General features: G+C 47.6%; 1 protein-coding gene across 2 annotated transcripts; it reads right to left on the reverse strand.

Moving 5' to 3' along the window:
* Nucleotides 1-1,610: 1,610 nt before the first annotated feature.
* SINHCAF (SIN3-HDAC complex associated factor) lies at nucleotides 1,611-18,882 on the reverse strand. 2 transcript variants are annotated; one of them, XM_054281952.1, is made up of 6 exons: nucleotides 18,861-18,882; nucleotides 9,024-9,171; nucleotides 7,528-7,627; nucleotides 6,478-6,604; nucleotides 5,009-5,159; nucleotides 1,611-4,132 (listed from the first exon to the last, which is right to left on the reverse strand). In XM_054281952.1, the coding sequence occupies exons 2-6, from the start codon at nucleotides 9,149-9,151 to the stop codon at nucleotides 3,970-3,972; spliced, it is 669 nt and encodes a 222-aa protein (XP_054137927.1). In that variant the 5' UTR covers nucleotides 9,152-9,171; nucleotides 18,861-18,882; the 3' UTR covers nucleotides 1,611-3,969. The 2 variants fall into 2 exon arrangements, with proteins under 2 accessions (XP_054137927.1, XP_054137926.1); XM_054281951.1 differs by lacking the exon at nucleotides 18,861-18,882 and adding an exon at nucleotides 13,637-13,804.
* Between the last annotated feature and the right edge of the window lie 288 nt (nucleotides 18,883-19,170).

A 19,170-nucleotide genomic window follows, 5' to 3' on the forward strand; every position in this document is an offset into this window, starting at 1 on the left:
TATTCAAATGAACATTTTATATGACTTCAGAAGAGCTGTAACTTTTTGGTCACTGGGATTGGATGGGACCCAGTCATCTGCTCAGAAAGCATGTCTCAGGTTCAGTGTTGTAGAAGTTACAGAGACTTCAAAACTGTACAAATCAGAATAAAATTACCCTTCATGCAGCACCACAAAAAGCAAAGAGACTTTGCCATTGCATGCTTCAGCAGCAGCAGCATTGGATGCCCAGCTCAGGCTTGGAAATCATGGTCCACTGGTGACCTCTAACAAAATACCTTCTTGTCCCATGCTGTTCTTTTCTCATCTTTCAATACAATCCTCTGCAAAGCACTTTTATAGTGCACGCACTGTGAAGTATTTGAGCAATGCCACACTTGTCATTGTGACAGCTGACCCAGGTGAAACACAAGAGGGTTTACACCCAGGATTTTTTTTCCCATTGCTCTGAAGATGCCTCCCCAGTGTTCCCAGAGGAGCTTCCTCCTCCACAGCTGAAACCCTGTTGGGTTTTCTGCCCCACAATCCCTCTATCCATCAGCACAGATGTCCTCAGTAACCTCCTGATGGTAGCTGCAGTCACAGGTGTGCAGCAGCAGCCTAAGGGAGAGGGAGAAAAGGAACCAATTGTTTGATACAGGGTGGAAAGTTGCAAATAATGAGTTACACAGTAGGCAACCTGCTTTAAACCACCTTTTGGTGCATCTGCTTCTCTTCAGTGAGTTCACATGGACTTTACATTTTAGGTGAACTCAATAGTGCCCAAGGTATGTGTAGGCATCTACAACAGATAGTGCAAGTATGTCAAAACCAGATGCTATTGTCTCACAATCTGGCAGTCTATGCAGAGCTTTCTGAAATGACTTCTACATCTATCTCTGAGTATCATCATTCTAAATTTGTAAAAAAACAGCCAGCACATCAGCAGGAATAAATCAGCATCTCCAACGAAGTCCAAAGTAGCCTCTTGCAACAAGCCATTGTGCTTAAGGTTGCAATGTTTTCCCCATTATCTTCTAAACTCAGTTACTCCCTGACAGCTCCTCCCAGAGACCTTGCTCCCACCAGTCTGCTGGAGCTCCTCCAGCTGCCCATGCCTGCTGTGGGAAGGGACACACACCAGGCTCCAGCTTCAACAGAGCAGCACAAGTCTCTTCCACAACTCCTCTGGATTTGGAAAGGGATGTTTCCAAATGCTGTCAGCACCAGCCCTTCAGCGCTGTTACTTCAGCTGGCCTTTGATGAATGCTTTGGTGAGCTAGACAGAGAGCAGGGCCCCTGGGAACACAAATGGAATGCCAGCACCACCCACTGCCAGTAAGGGAATGCCTGACACACAGTGCCAGGGGAAAGTTCTGTGACTCTGCCCTGAGACAGCTGTCTGTCATAACAAACACCACCTCCTTCCCTTGCTCTGCTCCTCTTTCCAAACTAAATAGGAAGGGAATTACCTCACACCCCCTCAAAAAAAAGGCTTGGTCTTGTTCAAATAGAAACATTGCCTGGGCTGGCTCCAACACTAAATCTAATTAACAGAAGAACAGAGCTGAAATAAACACATGAGATGTTGCTTATTTTCTAAATAAGACTAAATTTATTCATAACCCTAGTAAAAACAAAGTTTGGATTACAAGTGTCTGAACAGTATAAAAGTACAAAACAGGTTCCATAGATTTCTAATACATTAATACAAAGTGCATGACTACTCATTTTGCATTACTACTGGGAATGGAAGAGGTGGGAGGGAGTAGGGGAAGCAGTTGGCGGTTGAAATCCAGCAATAAATAAATAAATACAGAAGAGATGATCCGTATCAGAGCACATCCTACCACCAACACTGCAGCCTTCTGAGGTGTACAGAATTACTGATGCTGAAAACACAAATTCACATGAAGTAGGTGTCTGCAAACACAGCGAGGACTCTTGCTCAAGCCCTTAATAGACATGACCAACCTAGTTATGCCTTTATACAATCAAGTATCCATTGTAGCTATGGCTGGACTCAATGGGCTTCGGTCTTTTCCAACCTGAACGATTCTATTTGGTTGAGAATAAAAGCAAGGTAAGCAGCTTTGTCCTCCCTTAAGAGCCCCAGAGTTTAGGAAAAGCAAAATGAGTCCAAGGAAAGCTCTAAGCTGTAAGGCTGTGATAAGTCAAAGCCCTGTTTCCCCTGATTTTCTTTCTCTCCAGAGACTGGCTGACCCAACAGGAGAGGAAAAAAGAAAGAAAAAAAAAAAGCTTTGAGGGTAGAGGCTCCTCTTATAACCTGCATATCTTTCCCTATCTATATTTTAATTTGCTAAGTATTCCTGTTTCAGGAACCGAGACTACATGGAAATCCAGTCCTAAACCCTACCCACCACAGTATTATGCCAATGACTCTCACAAAAAAGGAAAGCTTAGAATCATAGAATATACTGAGTTGAGGGACCCATCAGGACCAACTCCAACTCCTGGCCCTACTCAGGACACCACAAGAATCACACCATGTAGCAATCCATTGTAGGATATCCCAAAAGAGTAATAGTAAAAAACAATCCTCCCTCCCTCTAAAACCAGGAAAAAAACCAACCAAACAAAAAGCAGAATTCCCAACTCACACAAGCAAAACCTTCATAAAAGGAACACGAAGCAACTGGGAGCTAAAACTGCAGCACAATCTTCCAGGAAGCTGCTTCCACCCTAGAGGCAAAGCAGAGTTTGAAGGAGTGTCACAACGATTTGCACATGAGCTCGTCTGGGAATCTGTGCAGATTATCTTTTGATCACATATGCAAACAGAGCTGCTGCCTTGATTCAGCACAGCACCATTCTTAGCAGGACTTTTCAGATTCAGTATTCACAAATGTGTTGACCTGGCAGTTGCTTAAACAAACAAATGGGAAAAAAAAAAAAAACCCAACAAAAACCAACAAAACCCAAACACAGAGAAGCACTGCAGGGGAAGGGTTTCAAAACAGTTATTGTGAATCCAAACCCCAGGCTGCAACCAGATTACGTCCGTGGACCAGAGCCTAATTTGCTTAGCAAGGGGTTTGGTTCTTTGTCAGGTCCAAAACCAGGAGGAGTCTTGTTTGTGGTCACATTTCAGCTGCACTGGTCCTACAGAGAGCAGTTACTCAGTTTGGGCTGCCAACTACACCTGACTTGGCCATCAAGGGGTTTCTTGGTCCATCTCTAACCACCAGGAGTTACTACACCAAGCTCAGGGTGCCTGGTGCTGGTTTAAAAGAAGTAACCTCCCATTTTGCTATGTTCAGTTCTTAGGTAAGTCTTAGCCCTTGGCTAAGGTGGGGAGCTCTCCCACCCCTTCTCAAGAGCACTTTTATGCTGGAGGCCTTCTCAGATAGCTACACTTGAAGGAGAGATGTCTGCAGATTACCAGTCTGTGCACATGGGAGGGATGAAATATTTGTCTTTGTTATGTCAGTAGTACAGGGTGAAATCGCCACACCTTTAAAAATATATATTTATATAACTAGAGAGGTGACTTAGAACATTTCTATGTATTAATTCATCTTATTGACTCATACATGTCTAAGAATGAAATATTTTCTTGGGAATTTAGGAAGTTTGCCAACCAACTTTTAAAGAAATAATAAAAACCAAAACCAAAAGGTTTACAACCACTGCTTCTTTCAGTACAGAAACATGAACTACATATACTTTAATATACAAACCCCATCCTCATATTCACTTGGGAAGTGAGTGTGGGGGAAAATTAGACAACCTTGCAGCAGCATTCAGCTTTGCCAAGTGTTCCATAGCATCTTAAATATTATGTACAGTCTTTCTGAAAGGATACAAACTGGCTTCAGAGTTTGTGGAATCGTAGCAGTAAAACCCAAAACAGTTCCAGGGAATAGTCTTTTGGCAGCATAGCAGGTGTCCAAAGTGAACAGTCACTTTTCTAGTATTTTTCCAGAGAATAAGAGGATCTGTATAACCTTCTGCAGCTATCCAAGGAAGTCACCATTCCTCTTGGGTGGAGATTGCTGGAGATTGGGGTCCTTCTTGTTCTGGCTTTTCAGTGGCAGACTTTTTATTGCTACAACAAGGTTTGAAGAGATGAGTGTCTATGAGGACTTCCCCAAAACGCCCTTTGTAAATAATTCCACAGCAGACCTTTTGCCTGGAAGAAATGGCAGGGAGACAGATACTTTGTTTAGAATATACAGAATTCACAAACATGCAAAAAAGCAAGTCTGACCCCAGACACTACTTTATTGAGCCTCCAGCCCAGAGGACAGGGGCAAAAAGACTTCTCACAAACAGAAAACAGGTCGGTGTCTAAATCCACAACAGCTCTTTGGGGAAAAAAAAAAAAAAAAAAAAAGAAAAAAAAACCAAAGAAAAAAAGAAAAATATAAACATGTCTATACAAAAACCAAGTCTCCAACTTTGCTTCCCAGAGAAGTTTCAGACACAACCATTTGGTCTGAACTAACCTTGGCTACAATGCACTTGCAAATATTATTTGAGAGGAGGCAGCAAAGTCACAACAATTCCAACTGAGCAATTAGCTAAACAAGGGATTACTGTGTCACAACATGCAATAAAAGATAACAAGCTCATCAGCTCCCAGAAAACCTTGTGGTTTTCCTCCCACTCCAGAATTTTGTTGTTCTTTTTTTTTTTTTTCCAAATGACTACCATCACAGGTCAACCAAATCAAATGCTGTGTTTTGCTGGCAAGCTGGGAGCAGTCCTGTATGTAGCAACACATCATATCTACAGGGCATAGTTTTAAGAAGAGATAATGACAGACAGGAATATAATCTGCTATTCCCAAAACCAGCAAAAATATTTCCCAGCAACTGTTTTAATGTTTAGGGAACTGAAGGGAGACAGAGGAAAATGCCTTAAACACAAGGCATTTCTTTCCAAGCATGAACAGACAGGTGTTGTAAATGATATCCTTATACCAGGATGAAGAGGCAGAATCAAGCAGCATGCATGCAAAGTGAGCCTGCTGCCTGCACAGAGGGCAGGTTCTGGTGCTTTTTACCTTTTCCAGTAGGTGAGATCTAGGAAGGAGAACACGGGGGTCCTGCTGGCCCCGGCGCTCAGCTCCGTGTCCGAGCCCTCGTCCGACTGGTTGCTGTAACAGGGCGACTGAGCTGGGGAGGCACTTGAAGTTGTGCTGTGGGCATCAGAATCTGCAGGGCAAAGAGGAAATGCAACGATCAGGACATGCATCCAACAATTTACCCTCCTCCTGACCTGTGGACTGGGAGCAGAGGCACAGGGGTGCTTTAATTAATGAGAAAACCTATCAATGACAATGCATTTATTTCACTTGCTCCAGCCTGTTTCAGCACAGAGAGTGTCAGGATTTGTCAAAGAGCCTTAAGAAGTGGAAGGAGTCCTTGTACATGATGGATTGGAAAGAGGTTCAGGATCAGGCTTCAGTTTCTGGCTCTCAAACCTAGCCACGCTCTGAAATCACTGGGAGATCCCTCAAGACAGTGAAGATCTGTGCTCCAGACTTTCTCATCCTTTCAGGTAAAGTGCTGCAAAGCTCTTCCCAACAGTCCATTTTATATATATAGTCTCATTATGTGTTAGGTAGTATTGAGCTTTTGCCCTTTACCTTTTACCAGGTACTACAGACCCAGTGCAGACACACCTTAACATTGTCTGCTCTCCCACCTTACAGCTGCCATCTCTGGTACCCACAGTGACAAAATGAAATTAACTGCAGTGCCTTGAATGAGGAGATAAAAGCTCATTGGGTCAGGGCCTTTACTGATTCTTTGGAGACTTCTCCTTCTGACTAGGCAGGATAATTGAAAGAGAGAGAGACCAGGTCAGCAACAGTGAAGAAGCTGGAAGGTTTGCTTTAGGAGAAAAGCCTTAAGTACTGACACACATTTAGAGCATAACTGGCAGATGGTTTTGTTGGAAAGCTATGAATCCAAAGCTATGAATCTCTTCGGAGAGTCCTTGTACTACTGGAAAGAAATCACTGAGACTGGCAGAGGAAGGTGTAAGAAAACATGGTAGGAATTTAAGGGGTGGGGGGGTAAATCCATGTTTAAAAGTATGTATGGAAGAAAAATACTGCAATGTTTTTTGGGAAAAGATAGCTGAAAACGGCCACAGCACATTACTGAAAGCAGGGAGAAGCCTCTTCCAGCTTCAGTTTCAATGAGATCTTTGCCCAAAATGTTCTTTCTAGGGACATGTCATTTAAGTGTGAGATATAAGCTACTGCCTGCACTTTCAACCCAGACTCCTCACACCCCATTGCCACTTCCCCACCTGTCTTGCAGCCCACCCTGCACACAAGCTCTTCCTTCTCATTCCACACCCTCCCAAAACTCTCAGAGGATCAGAGGCTGTGAAAACAGGGAGAGCCCAAACGTGGGAGTGCACACAACCAGACCCAGGCAGTGATTCAGCTTGGCCAGTTCACAGTGAGCTGTGTTAGGGGAGGCTGAAGTTTGCTGCCAGAATCCCTCTGGATCCACTTACTGTGCCGCTTGAATTCCTTCTGCAGTTTGCTGATTTGATTGCTCTTTATTCTGCTTCCAGAGAGGGTTTTCATTTTCTTTGGTTTCAATGTTGTTTTAAGGCTGGGTCCAGCCCTGGCATCCACCACCTGGGACAGAGAAAATGCATGTCTGAGTATGTGTGCATCATGCTCAGGTATTGCCACAGTCAAGACACAGGCACTGACTTAGCAGAAGGTGTTCTGAACTCCCTGAGTTAACCCAAGGCTGTTCTGTGCACTGACACTCTCCTGTTTCATTTAAATCTGGCTAAATCCCTGCAGGAAAACACAGCAAACTCGTTTAAAAAACACATTTGGTTCTACTTTTGCTAACTTCCCATTTTAACACATTCAGTTTAGAACCAAATAATTGTTTATGCTAATACAGGTCCAGTTAAGAGTGTCTGCCAAGCATTTGCTCTTTGGTTTTTTGGGGTTTTTTTTTAGTCATAAATTTAACTTTTGAGTAAAGCCAGTGGTAGTAATAGCAATAGTTATGGCTCCCATTACTATCAAGGCATCCTGGATAAAGATTATTATATACACAAGGAATCCTGATCATCCTCCCAGCCTTAGGCCTGAATTGAATTAGACATATCAAAACAGAATATATGAGTGAAAATAGCTGCAAGATTATTAGTCAGTGTAATCATCTGATTAAATGAGATTGATTAATGTGTTGCTTGAGCAAGTCACTTTGTTTGGGAAAAAGAAAACCCAAACAATTTTGGATAAAGGCCAAACCTGATTTGTTTTTTGTTTTTTTTTTAATGTCATAAGAGACTTTTGGATGAAGTTAAGAGCTTCTGAAAACAAGGAATTACAAGGCAAGTTGGTCTGTGACTGCATCTCAGGCTTGCATAATCACCATTTGCAGGAGCCCCACAGTAGTAAATACTCCAGGAAGGATTTAGAGATGCTGAGGGTGGGAAGGGAGAGTGTGGGTGAAACAGCAAACCCCAAACCCCTACCAGCACCTCTCCTCTCTAGAAAGAGTTAGTTTTGGGGCAGAAGAGAAAGAAATTACTAACGTGATTCCAGTTTTTTTTGGATCCTGCTGGTAATTTTTTCCATCTTTTCACCAAAAGAACACAGGCATTGCAAATATCTCCCGAGCGAGCCTCGTGGAGCCTGGCAAAAACAAAAGCAAAGATCACTTAGAAACAGTTAATAAAAGCACACCCCACTTGCTACCAGCAAGAAGTATAAAAACTGATGAGTAAGAAGGGTTCTGAAATTCTGTTTTTCTGACATTACACTTCATCTGGGATGCTCAAATAGTGTCATTTAAAGACCAGGTCTCACTTTCAGAAAGCGCTCTTCCACACAGAAATAAAAAGGTGTCACAATCTGCTTCCAGAGGAGCACTGAACACAACAGTCCCATCACCTGCAGGTTTTGGAATCTTTTCCCCCAAAACCAAGACACAACTGCAGTGGATTGGTTAAGTTTGGAGCAGGAGGAATAATCATGTTATTCAAACGCACACTTGGGAACAAACATCAAAAGCTTGCTCAGGTCTTCACTTTCCCACAGAGCTTCAAGGATGAGTAACAAACATCACCTAACACACTCCCACACGAGCACAGGATAAGATTTCAGAAACAGCACTCGCTGGAATGACAGCAATACTTGCTCCCTCTAACAAGTTTTCCTCAGGAACCATCCCTACTGCTAATCCATGCTAAAAGAAATATAACAGCGAAACACTGCAGGACTTTTCAGCCAATTAAATAGGAAGATTTTGGATCATTTATAGATGAATGAGGCAGGCTCAGAAAGCCATTATTTGCCCAGTCTGCATTTTTACCTTGGCAAACATGTTTCAGATAGCACAACATCAGTGGTCCTGGTAAACTGCAAATTGCTTTGCTGCAGTTAAAAACAACAACCACCAAAAAAAAAGCAATGGATCTGCACACAGCCTTTGCCTGCCAAGGACAGTAGTGAAGAAATATGATAAGGAAAACTGCCAGCACCAGACTTGTGTACAAAAATCCAAGGTAAATACAAAGCTCTCTAAAGTTCACTACTAAAGTTCATGAAAAGAGTGTTTCTAGAAGAAGTGGGGAAAATTTGTAAATTTGATACAAAATTTCGAAGCTCTTCAAAAGTATCCCAAAAATTTGAGAGCTCACAATAACTGGTACAAGAAATCTCGATTTTATTTACCAGTGCTTTCAAGTAACATTACTTAACTGGAAAGCTAATCACTTTCCAAGAGAGTGGTTTTCCAACGAGAAGTTTTAATAACACATTGCTATGTCCTATTTGAACAAAGACACCAATATTTGTAACATGGTACTCTGCATAAACCCTGCTGAAACTGCTAAATATTTACTCATCAAGTGTAATCTAACATTCTTGAATTTTCAGAGCCACAGAAAGCCCCCATGGGTGTGTAGACTTCATTAGTTTATGTAGGTGTTTATTTACGCATCTAATCTTTCAGAGCAAGAAGGACACTACATCAGGTTTGCAGCTCAGAGATCAATGCCAAAACTGCTGACCAAGGTGGGAATCTTACCCAAAACAATTCTGGAAATCCTTTTCATAACGTTTGCTGTCAGTGAAGCGAGAACTGGAAGACTTAGCCCTGCAAATACAGCAGCCCTCGATACTCCGGTACATCTTCGGTTTGTGAAAGCCAAACATCTTTCCCTCCCAGCTGTGCCCTGTGAAAACAAACAGAAACTGGTGTTAATTATCACTGTTAGATAATGAAAGAAAAAAAAAATCTATGCTAGATTAGGGCATAGTTTTTTTATCGAATGTGTCTTCAGAAGAACAGATGCACCTAGAATGCAGTTGTTGAGAAAATTATATAATTAACAGCTGGAATATTAAGCAATACCCAGCAGGACCTATAATGAGCTCATTTACTGCAGAAATGTACTCCAAGGGCACATGTAGAGGCAGCACAACCCAGATGTGTGAATGCAGCCCACCTGGCCACTGAGAGCCCTGTGCATGCTGCAGGAGAGGCTGCAGTGTGTCCAAGCCATGGGTAAGGAGCTGGCAGCTGAACTCTGGGTCACTGAGCTACTTCATCACCACCGGTGCTGGATGGAAACACCCCTGGCAAACTCTGCTGAGAGTGAGTAGGAGTGTTTTAAATGAGCTGCAGTCATTCCCCCGGGCTGTAGGGCAGACATACCTGAAAAGCTGCTCTAAAAACAGCAGGGTGGAGTCGCACCCAGCCCTCAATGGCCCTGTCTGCACTGCAGCACCCGGGAGCACCTCTCTGTTCTCAGGGCCTGGGTGAGCATCCAGCTCCATGTCAGCACATGCTCTGCTCTCCTGCCTCCCCCACCCTGCTTTCCATGGGAAGGAAACCGAGCTGGGAAAGAAAGGCCAGGGAGCAGGACCCTGGGGCACAGCTCTGCATGCGCCTACCACACATGCCCTGCCAAAAGGATGGAAAACTCCAGTCACAGGGAGGTTGTTGCTTTGAAACCACCAGCTCTGCACACTCAGTGCCAGCCCAGAAAGCTGAGAATGCCCTCCTGATCCGTTCTTTTCAGTACACCAAGGCTGGGATTTGCTATCAGAGCAGGTATCATACACTGGAGCCATTTTCCAGGCAGAAACTTCTCAAGTCACCATGACCCCCCACCACACCAGCTCTCCCCTATGTTGGCTGTTCCCCAGTGCAGACTCCTGCCAGGCACAGTCTGACACACCATGAGCACAGTCAGAGCAAACAGGGTTCCCACAGCGCCCCAAAAACCCAAACCAGCAACTGAGCAAAGCTGCTGCTCCCCTGGCACTGGGCCTGGACACACAGCAAGTCCTCACAGGCCACACAGCATCATCTCATAATGCAGGCAGGGGCTGTTCCAAGATGTTCTCCTTTGAACAGAGCCTGGTGCAAGCTTTGCCTCCACCACCTGCTGCAAGGGGTGAGCAGCCACCTCTGCTGCTCCCCACACACCAAGGGCTCAGAGAGGGCACAGGCTGCAGGAAGCTCCAGGAGAAGAGGTTCCCACTGCTTTAAAAAAATTAAAATTGGATGGAGCCATGCAAAAAACACATTTTCCTTTCTTTCCTTAACAAAGGCCAAGCTGCTGAATTCATTAAGAAGCTAACAAAAAAACCCCAAACACCTGAATGACCCAGCAGCTCAGGAGAGGAGTAACTGTGGTGAGAGGGAACTCTCAATCACTTCTCAGTCCCAGGTAGTACCAAGTCCCAGAAACCCAGCTCAGGTTACTGGTTAACATTTGTGCCATAGGCATCTGTCCCCAAATCTTCCACCTTCAGAAAGGTAAGGGCTGTGATCCTTTTACCCTCCAGTAGTGCAGAGAAAAATCATCTGAAATCTTGTGTCTACACTGCCAGGACTTGCCACATCATTATGGCAATAAAATATTTTGAAAGAGAGGTTCAGGTGAGTTCAGAAACATGCTTCCACAGAATGTTCATACCCAGCATCACGCTCACCTGACTGACAGGGGGATGGTGTGCAACAGGAAAAGATCCTGCACACCTCTGTGGGACCACAGCAAAAGCTGGGGAACCACCCAGGACCAGGCCCAGTCCTGTGCAGCAGTGAAAACACATCTCCCCACCCCAGGGGGGAGGATCAAGAGTACAGGAGCACAGCAAAATAAACATGCAGTTTCCCAGACTCTTTAGAACAAGAGAAAAGTAAAAATTGTATCCAATATTGTTGGCTAATACTCTGACACAAAATCCATCAAGGAACCTGTTTCCAGCTGAAAGTGTGCATGTTTGCATTTCAGTCCAGCATACAGAGACCACTTGGGGCTCACTGAGGTTGTGGCTCATGCAATTACTACTGCACCAACATTCAGGAAGACTCAACTCTCCATAAAGCTTGTCTTGACTTGTAGAGCCTGTGGATGGCAAGGCACTTGCTCAAGCTGAATGCCAAGGAGATCCTGCAGGCCTAGGAGAGAGATGGAGAGGATAAATCCTTCCTTCCCTCCTGTCCTAGGTCATGCTGTCTTCCATAGGCTTGAAGTGCTGAATTCTTCACATTTACAGCACAGGGAGCTCACCTAGGGCTACGTCCTCCCCAGGTTAACTTGTGCAAATATCCAGCAAAGTCACCCCAAAAGGTGTCAGGCTTTTCAGGAGATTCACTGCTCCCTGTATTGGTACAGCAATGGCCTGAAGGTCAGGAGTACATCTGGTAAGTAAAAGAAGATATCCAAGTAGTGACCTGCTGAATGGACTCATGGAGGGATGGTCACTCTCAGAACTACTCTCAGCCTCTGCTGCATGTGCAGCAAATGAATGCACAGCCAAAGCAGGCAAATATTCCTGGCCTGTCAAGAAAATAAACAAGAGTATCTAGGCAAACACTCAGAGTATTTAGTTTCTTAGCACCTGATGTGCTTCTCTGGGAGATACTCTTGAGGACATTGCCCAACAAGCCTCTGGAGATCCAACAGCGTGCTCACCTGGGAATTTTCAACTTCCAAACAGCAGTTTTAGATGTTGTTTGACTACTCCAATGTTAAATCTGTGGTCTGGTACTTTCCTTCACAAAGTCAAAGACTAATTGCAGACACAAAGTTCACCCGTGCTGCCAAAATTAAGCAGCAGGAAAATCTTGACTGCTACGTGTTCAAGAAACAACTATCAACAAGGTAGTTTACCTTCTAACCAAGTTTCTTCTAGGAATCCAGACAGTGATAAGATGATCTCTGTCACCAGCTGGTATTTATACCAGTGTAGAATAAGATGCATGTTTTACAATCAATGTTCTGGCAAAGACTGGAAAACACTTATATGCTGAAAATATTTTGCCTTGCATCATTGCTGCCATTCTCACAGGAGCAGCCTTTCATCACCATCCCTCAATAGAAGGGAAACTAGTGCCATCTGTTTCCCACTTGATGAATGGTCAGCAATGGCATTACCACACATCATGCCCGAATGGGGAAGAGCTAGCAGCAAAAGCACAAGTTAAACAGATTTCTCTGACAACTGCATCCAAATGCAGTTATAAATGGAAGGCATCAGTCCAGTTACACATTTAATCCTAAACAGTTGCCATTTGACCATTATACACTAAATTTTCTGTCAGCTGGAGAGCTTAATAGCTAATATGGACTTAGAAGCAAATATGACTGTGCCATTTAAAAGGTTTAACTTGAAAGCTTTGCAATTTAGATATTGAATTAGAAGCAGGCAGTTAGGATGCCAGCTGCCCTAACACCTGAATCTTGGCTGTGGAACTTTAACCATGCAAAATTTGGGACAGATAAAAAAGATGGCAAGTAGAAACGAAGTAACTTGCCTAGAAGTTAAAAAGGATTGCACAACATAATTCTGCCAAAGCTAAGCATGCCATTAATGCTATTTAACTTTGTTATTATTTGCCAAATTTAAGCATGTTATTAAAATGTATCAGCAGTTGCACAGAAGTGAGAGATCTCAAAAAAAGAATCAGAAATCTTAGCAGAGCATTATCTGTCATTCTGCAGAAATGAAAATTTACCTGCACTACTAGGAAAGCAGTATTCCCCCAAGCCAGGGGAAAAGTGATCCTCTTCCCTCCCTGGTGTCCCTCTCCTTGCAGAAGTTGCTATTCCCTCAAGTTCTGCTTTATACAACTGCTTTAGCAACCTGAATGGACTCAGAAAAGTCTCCAGGAAAGTGCTCTCTCCATTATTCTGCCCTCTCACCTTTGAAAAAGCAGCATCAAAAATAGAAACTTTTCTTGCAAAAGAGATCAGTAAAGTCAGGAAGAGAAAAAGTAGTGGGAAATTAAAAAAAAAAAATCCCCACACCCTGCTGATTACCTTTGTGAAAGGCTGGTACAAAGAAGCATGTGTGTGAAAATGGTTTCATGTTTTTGTTGCCTGTCAGGACTAGAATTTGGTGCTTAATTTTCTTTGCAAAATTTAATTTGATGATCTAAATTAAAAGGAGGCATTGCTTCAGATGCTCATTAAGTTTTCAAGTTAGGGAAGAACTTCTGAACTCTTTCAGATCTCAAAGTAAGCTGAGCCACTTTCATTCGCTTTTCCAGATTCCTTCTGCATTCTTTCTGATCACCCAAGAAGAATGAAAACCTTTTATAATAGGAAGGATGGAATTCCTAGAAGACAGGCATGTCTCCCTTTGCAACACAATTACCAGGCCAGTGGGAACGAACACGCTCACCTGCTTCTTGCAAAGCCGAACGAGAAACATTCCCTGGAGTTACATCCAAACACACAGTATCAGCATCCTCCTCTCCTCCCATCTCCCCTCTCTGACCCGGGATCGCTCACCCTCTGTGCCACCCAGAACTGCCAGCACTCTGCCAGAGAGGAGAACAAGGATTTTATTTCCCTTTTTGTGTCCACAACAGCCTTGGCACAGCCCCCCCGAAGCTGGGCTAAAGAAAAACACCACCGACCCTACATATGTGGATGCAGCCGGTTCCTGTCAAAGTAAAACTCTCACAATTGTCATCCCTACAGCATTTCACTGGAACTAAGAAACACGGCCAAAATTACACCTTTTTTTTTTTTTCTTTCTTTTAAAGGGAACTAAACAGATGCCTTAATATAGAAAGAATATAATGCTCTGGCTTTTGCCTCTGCAGGAGCATACACCCAGGCACATGCACACACATGAAAAATGCTTCCAGAGCTGTCCACGGCGCCACAGGCAGAGTCACCCATCTCACAATAAATTCTTGAGCCTGTCCCTCTGCTGAAATAAACTGCAATACCTCTACTGCAAATCAACTGCAAGACAGAGAACTGTACATCAGCAGAGGAACTGATCTGTATCAGAGGCTCAACATAAACATACCTCCCCTGAGTTCACAGGCTGCTGCAAAAAACCCTTGGAAGAGAAGTTTGGATCCCTCAAAAAAAAAAAAAAGAGAACATTTTCACATGCACAGAGCCAGAATGCTCCAAGGATGGTAAGAGACCAATCTAATTGGAGTAATCTGAAAATGCAACTTCAGTATCTGCAAAAATATTTTTTACTGTCATCTCTCCCTATAGTTTAAAACAGAGGCACTAATAACCAACAACCACAACCTTGGAACTGTGCATATTGTACACTCTTCTGTCTCCCTATATTCTCAGATTTTCCTTGCACCTTCCTTCCTCTCTCCACCCAGAACAACTTTACTTGGAGGAAAGCTGCATTTACCACGAACATCTGAATGTCACAGCATGCTTTCACTTGGTGAGTTCGGCAAAACCAGAAAAGGTCAAAACCACATCTTCAGGAATCTCTCCTCTGACAAAATAAGTAAATCACTCTTTTGCTGGTAGATGCCCACAGCTACTGTTGTAAGTGAAATCTCAGCACAGCCAGTGCACCTAGCAGCAGCTACTAAGCATGTCTCAAAAATCAAATTGGACACTTCTTTCCTATGTCTGAGTCTCCATGGATCCTAGCTGGATCCCAAGCTGTTCCTAGTTCCATTTGCAGAAGCAGTTAAGCCATAAAGAAGCATACTCACCTGTTGGATCTTCCCTGGGAAGGAAGTTCCAAACTCATTTAGGGAACTGAGGCTGAGCCACCTGGGTGTTCCTCTGAGCTGCCATGTGGCTCGTGCTCCACAAGGGATAGGCCAAAGCATGAAAACAATAATCAGCAAGATTTGCATAAGGGGGAAAAAAAATTCCAAACCTGTCCCACCTGCAGACATTGCACCTTGAAAGATGACTTCCCCCTGCCTGAAACTCCTGTTGCATAACTCACACCACGCTCGGCCTGAGCCCAGCAGGGAAAACTGGGATGTTCTCAGACTTGTGCTGGAGTTCAGGCTGAGATGCTTACCTGGGTGCAGCCACCACAGCTGTGATGGTGCTGTCTGCCAGCACCTGCTACTGAAAAAGCATCACAGCCACTTCGGATCATGAGACACTGAACAGCTTTTTTTGGCTAGGTTCTTTTATGTTGTTTTTAAAAGGGATAACATACCTGGATGGGGACTTAAACCAAATGAGCAGTAATTATTTGGCAGAACAACTGAAGTGACTTCATTAAAGAGGATACTTTTCCGTGTCCTTAAGCAGCATTACTGGTCGTTTCACTTGGACTTTGGACTGAGCACATTCTGCAGAAATGCAAAGGCTTGAGTTGTGAAATGGAGCCCTGCCTGGGCAACTTTCAAGTCCCAGCTCACTGGCAACTTCTTTGTGCTAAAAAGCAAGTGCTACAGGGGGTGCAAGAATGAAGCTGATTGTCAAGTATGATCCTGTGGATGTCGTTCATGTCATTATGAGGGAGGTACAAGAAAAGAGGTGTTAAGAATCAATGCAAAGCAGAGTTAGGTAACACAGAAAGAGCTGTTCAGCACGAGTGAGACAACAAACCGTCACAGTTTTAACTTTATTTTTAGCCTCTGTGAATTTATCAGCTTTTTTAACATCTTCTGCAAAGAAGTCACTGATATTTTCTTCTTAAAGGAAGACTGAACACATCGGCAATTAGCTTCTTTCAGAGAATGAAGTGAGGAGGAATTTTTCCCAGAGGCTCTGGCACTCAATCCCACCTACTTTCAGTGGGAGCTGGGTGTTGCATGCCTGTGGGTGTGTTTGAAAATCCCGACTTGCTACTTGCTGCTTTTCTACCAGGTACCACGGATCCCAGGAAACCTAGAGCTCACCTGTGTACCAAAGGAGCTGAGTGTCCACATGGCATCAGCAGAAAGGGACAGACAGCGAACTGGAAACTTATGGAACAGAGTTTGTGCAATCTGTAATTTTAAAAAGCTGTAAAGTACACAGTGGATCTGTCTGCCTGCAGGCTGGTGAGAAGGGGGTGCACACACCCTGCACACGGCTGCCAGGAGCAGCCTCAGCTTTGGAAGCAAGCAGGAAAGGAGTTTGCTGAGGAACCATCACCCTCACCGACCGCCTGTCCAAAGAGCGCAACACCCGCGTGTGTCAGCCTGCCACCTTCCTAGGCGCCAAACCAAAGTAAAAAGGAGCATCGCAGGCTGTGCCCAGGCACAGCCGCTGCTGTTGGAGCTGTGGGCTCAGGGCAGGACGCTGGGCCCTTCCTGCCGCTCCCCGGCCACGCGGGGCCGGCCCGGCTGCAGCGCAGACACGTGTTGGGGCTCGGCAGCATCCCGCATCCCTGCCCGCACAGCCACGGCGCGCAAGCTTCTGCAATTGCGATGTTAATTGAATAGTTCAGGTCCGAAGGACGGGCCATCGGTCGGGGACGAGGCTCTTTGTAGGATGAACCGGGGTTGTTCCCGCCGGGAGAGCGGCGCTGGGGGGGACCCGGGGCGGGCGGGATCCAGCCCCGCTCGCTGCGTAAACAACAGGTTTGGCAGGTCCCTTTAAACCCCCTCGGCATCCCGACGGGGGGGACGGGAGCACTCGGCAACTTTTATGTCTGTAAAGTGAGAGCGCCACGCGGAGCGCTTTCCTGGCGCAACACGGCGACTTTAAAACAAAACAAAACCCCACCAAACCCTAACTAACAACCGTAAAAAACGCCCCAAAAAGGCAGAGCTCGGGCCGCCGCGTGGCCCCGGGCACGGCCCCGCTCCCCCGTTAGCGCCGGCGGCCGGAGCCGGGAACAAAGACCCCCCCGGGGCACACGACCTACTTTGGCGGGCGGCGCCGCCGGTCAGGTGGAGCCGCGGGAGCGCACACGCGGGTGGCCCCGGCCCCGCCGAGCGCTCAACGCGGTGAAAGACGGGCGAAATCAGAAATAAATGAGAAGAGCGCAGGAAGGGGAAGGCGGCGCGCCAGGGAGGAAAGCCCCGGCGCGGGGGTGGGCGCTGCGAGGCGGCCCCCGCGCTGCAAACGCCGCCCCACCACGCGGCCGCGGAGCTGCCGCCCCATGCGGCGCTACCGGGGCAGCGGCGGGAAGCGGGGACGGAGCGGCGGCCGCACCGCCCAGCACCGGGAGCCCCGTTCCGCCGCAGTGCCCCGCCGCCCCCCGTGCTCCCCCCCCCCGCCCCGCGCCGGTTCCTCATGGCTCGGCCCTGACGTAATTCAAACATGGCAACAGTTTCACTTCAAAGGGCCGTCGCGGACCTCCCGGCAACGCGGGCACGCCGTAACGGGGGCAAGGCGGACCCCGGAGCAGCCCCGGGGCGGCCGCCGGGCCCTGCCCGCCCCAGCGCCGTGCGCGCAGCGCGGAGTCGTGCGGAGCGCGCCGGCAGCCAAAGTTTCACCGCCCCTCCAAACTCCTCCAAAACCGCGGGCAGCCCCTAAAAAACGCCGTCCCGCGCACGACAAGTGTCACCCCAGGGACACCCGGCAGCGCGGGGCCGAGCCCCGCCGGGCGCGGAGCAGCGCTGAGCCCCGGCGCGCCGGGGAGCCGCGCCGCCCGCAGCACATGCGAGCCCTTTGTTTTCCCTCAGCCGGGCGCTGCCTACGTGCCGCGCCGGGGGCACGCCGCCCGCCCCGCCGCCCTCCGCCGCCCCGAGTCAAAACTTGTTGGCGCCGGCAGGAACGGCAGCCGCTCGCACCGGCGCCGAGCTACGAGAGCGGCCGGACGCCATCGCCGCCCGCCGCACCGGCCCCACGCCCGCAACGCCGCGCTCCGGGCCGGGGGCAGCACGGGGCAGGCCCCACGCCGCGACCTGCGCGACCGACCGACAGCACGTGTCCCGCCAGCCCACGGCCGTGCGGCCCGCTCCCGAGCAGCGTGCACGGACCCGGACTCCCCCGCAGTTACCAATGATAACTGGAAACAATAAGAGTGCCCCGCTCTCCCCACGTGAAACACGGCGAGGGACGGATGGCGGCACCGGCGGGTCCCCTCCCCTCCGCGCCGCCGGCACCAACTCGAGCGGGCGCTACAGGTGTGCGCTGCGGGGCGCGCCGGGGCCGCACCTGCGGCACCCGCTCCGCTCCGCCGGGGCCGCCCGCGTGGCCAGCCAGGGCAGCCGCGGCCCGGGAAAGGCGCCCTGCAGCCCGGCATCGCCAAACAGCCCGGCTTTCCCAATCCGCTCCGCACCTTAGAACTGCTTTCGGAGTCAAATTGTGGGGAAGTGGTTACTCTTCCCTCCTAAAGACTTGGAGATTTAACAGTGCTTTGGGATGGGGAGCAGAAGTCAGAGTTCCAGGGATGGGTCCGCAACAATGCGGGAGGCGTTCCTCTCCGCTCGCGCATCCTTTAAAACTCTACTATGGAAGGAAAAACCGGGCGCAGCGCCGCTCGCAGCAGCCGCACGCGTGTCAAAGCATTTCAAGGCGGCAAAGTCTTTTTGCCGCTGCAAAAAACCGCGGACAAGCTTCGGCGAGTAACTTGGAATGAACGCAAACCACCGGCTGCTGGAAAAAAAAAATAAATCCCAACACCACCAGGAAAAAAAAAGAAAAAAAAGGAAACCTACCGAGAGCGAACAAGACAGAACAACAAAAAAAGCCCCGAACAACAAGCAGGGAAGGCATCACCCATCACTCACCGCCGCGCTGCGCCCACCAGGTCCCGTCCGTGCGTGCGGAGCGCGGCGCTCCCGCCGTGCGCGCGCTCCCGCCTCCCCGCGCTCTGCCCCCGGCGGCGGCGCGAGTCCCCCCACGCCCCGCCCACCGGCCCCGCCCCTCGGCCGCTCTGCGCAGGCGCGGTTCCCACGGCTCCGTTTCTCATCAATCGGGCCCCGCCGGCTGCGCGCGCCCCATTGTCCTTTTAAGGCAGAAAGGGCCGCGCGGGAAGAGCGCGCGCGCGAGGGGGGGCGGCGCCCGCCGTGACGGCGGAGGTGACTTCACGCGCGCGCG

The sequence above is a fragment of the Melozone crissalis genome, unplaced genomic scaffold, assembly GCF_028551555.1.
Source record: "Melozone crissalis strain CALT ecotype California unplaced genomic scaffold, PUWL_Pcris_2 ptg000033l_1, whole genome shotgun sequence".
NCBI classification, from domain to species: domain Eukaryota; kingdom Metazoa; phylum Chordata; class Aves; order Passeriformes; family Passerellidae; genus Melozone; species Melozone crissalis.

What these genes read in the sequence shown, in the direction of transcription:
- SINHCAF (XM_054281951.1), bottom strand. Translation starts at nt 13,718, where the DNA reads ATGGGAGGAGAGGAGGATGCTGATACTGTGTGTTTGGATGTAACTCCA. An exon ending in GATTTCCAGAATTGTTTTGG is followed by an intron (nt 7,628 to 9,023) that starts GTAAGATTCCCA and finishes TGTTTTTGCCAG; the next exon opens with GCTCCACGAGGCTCGCTCGG. An exon ending in CCAAAAAAAACTGGAATCAC is followed by an intron (nt 6,605 to 7,527) that starts GTTAGTAATTTC and finishes TCTCTGTCCCAG; the next exon opens with GTGGTGGATGCCAGGGCTGG.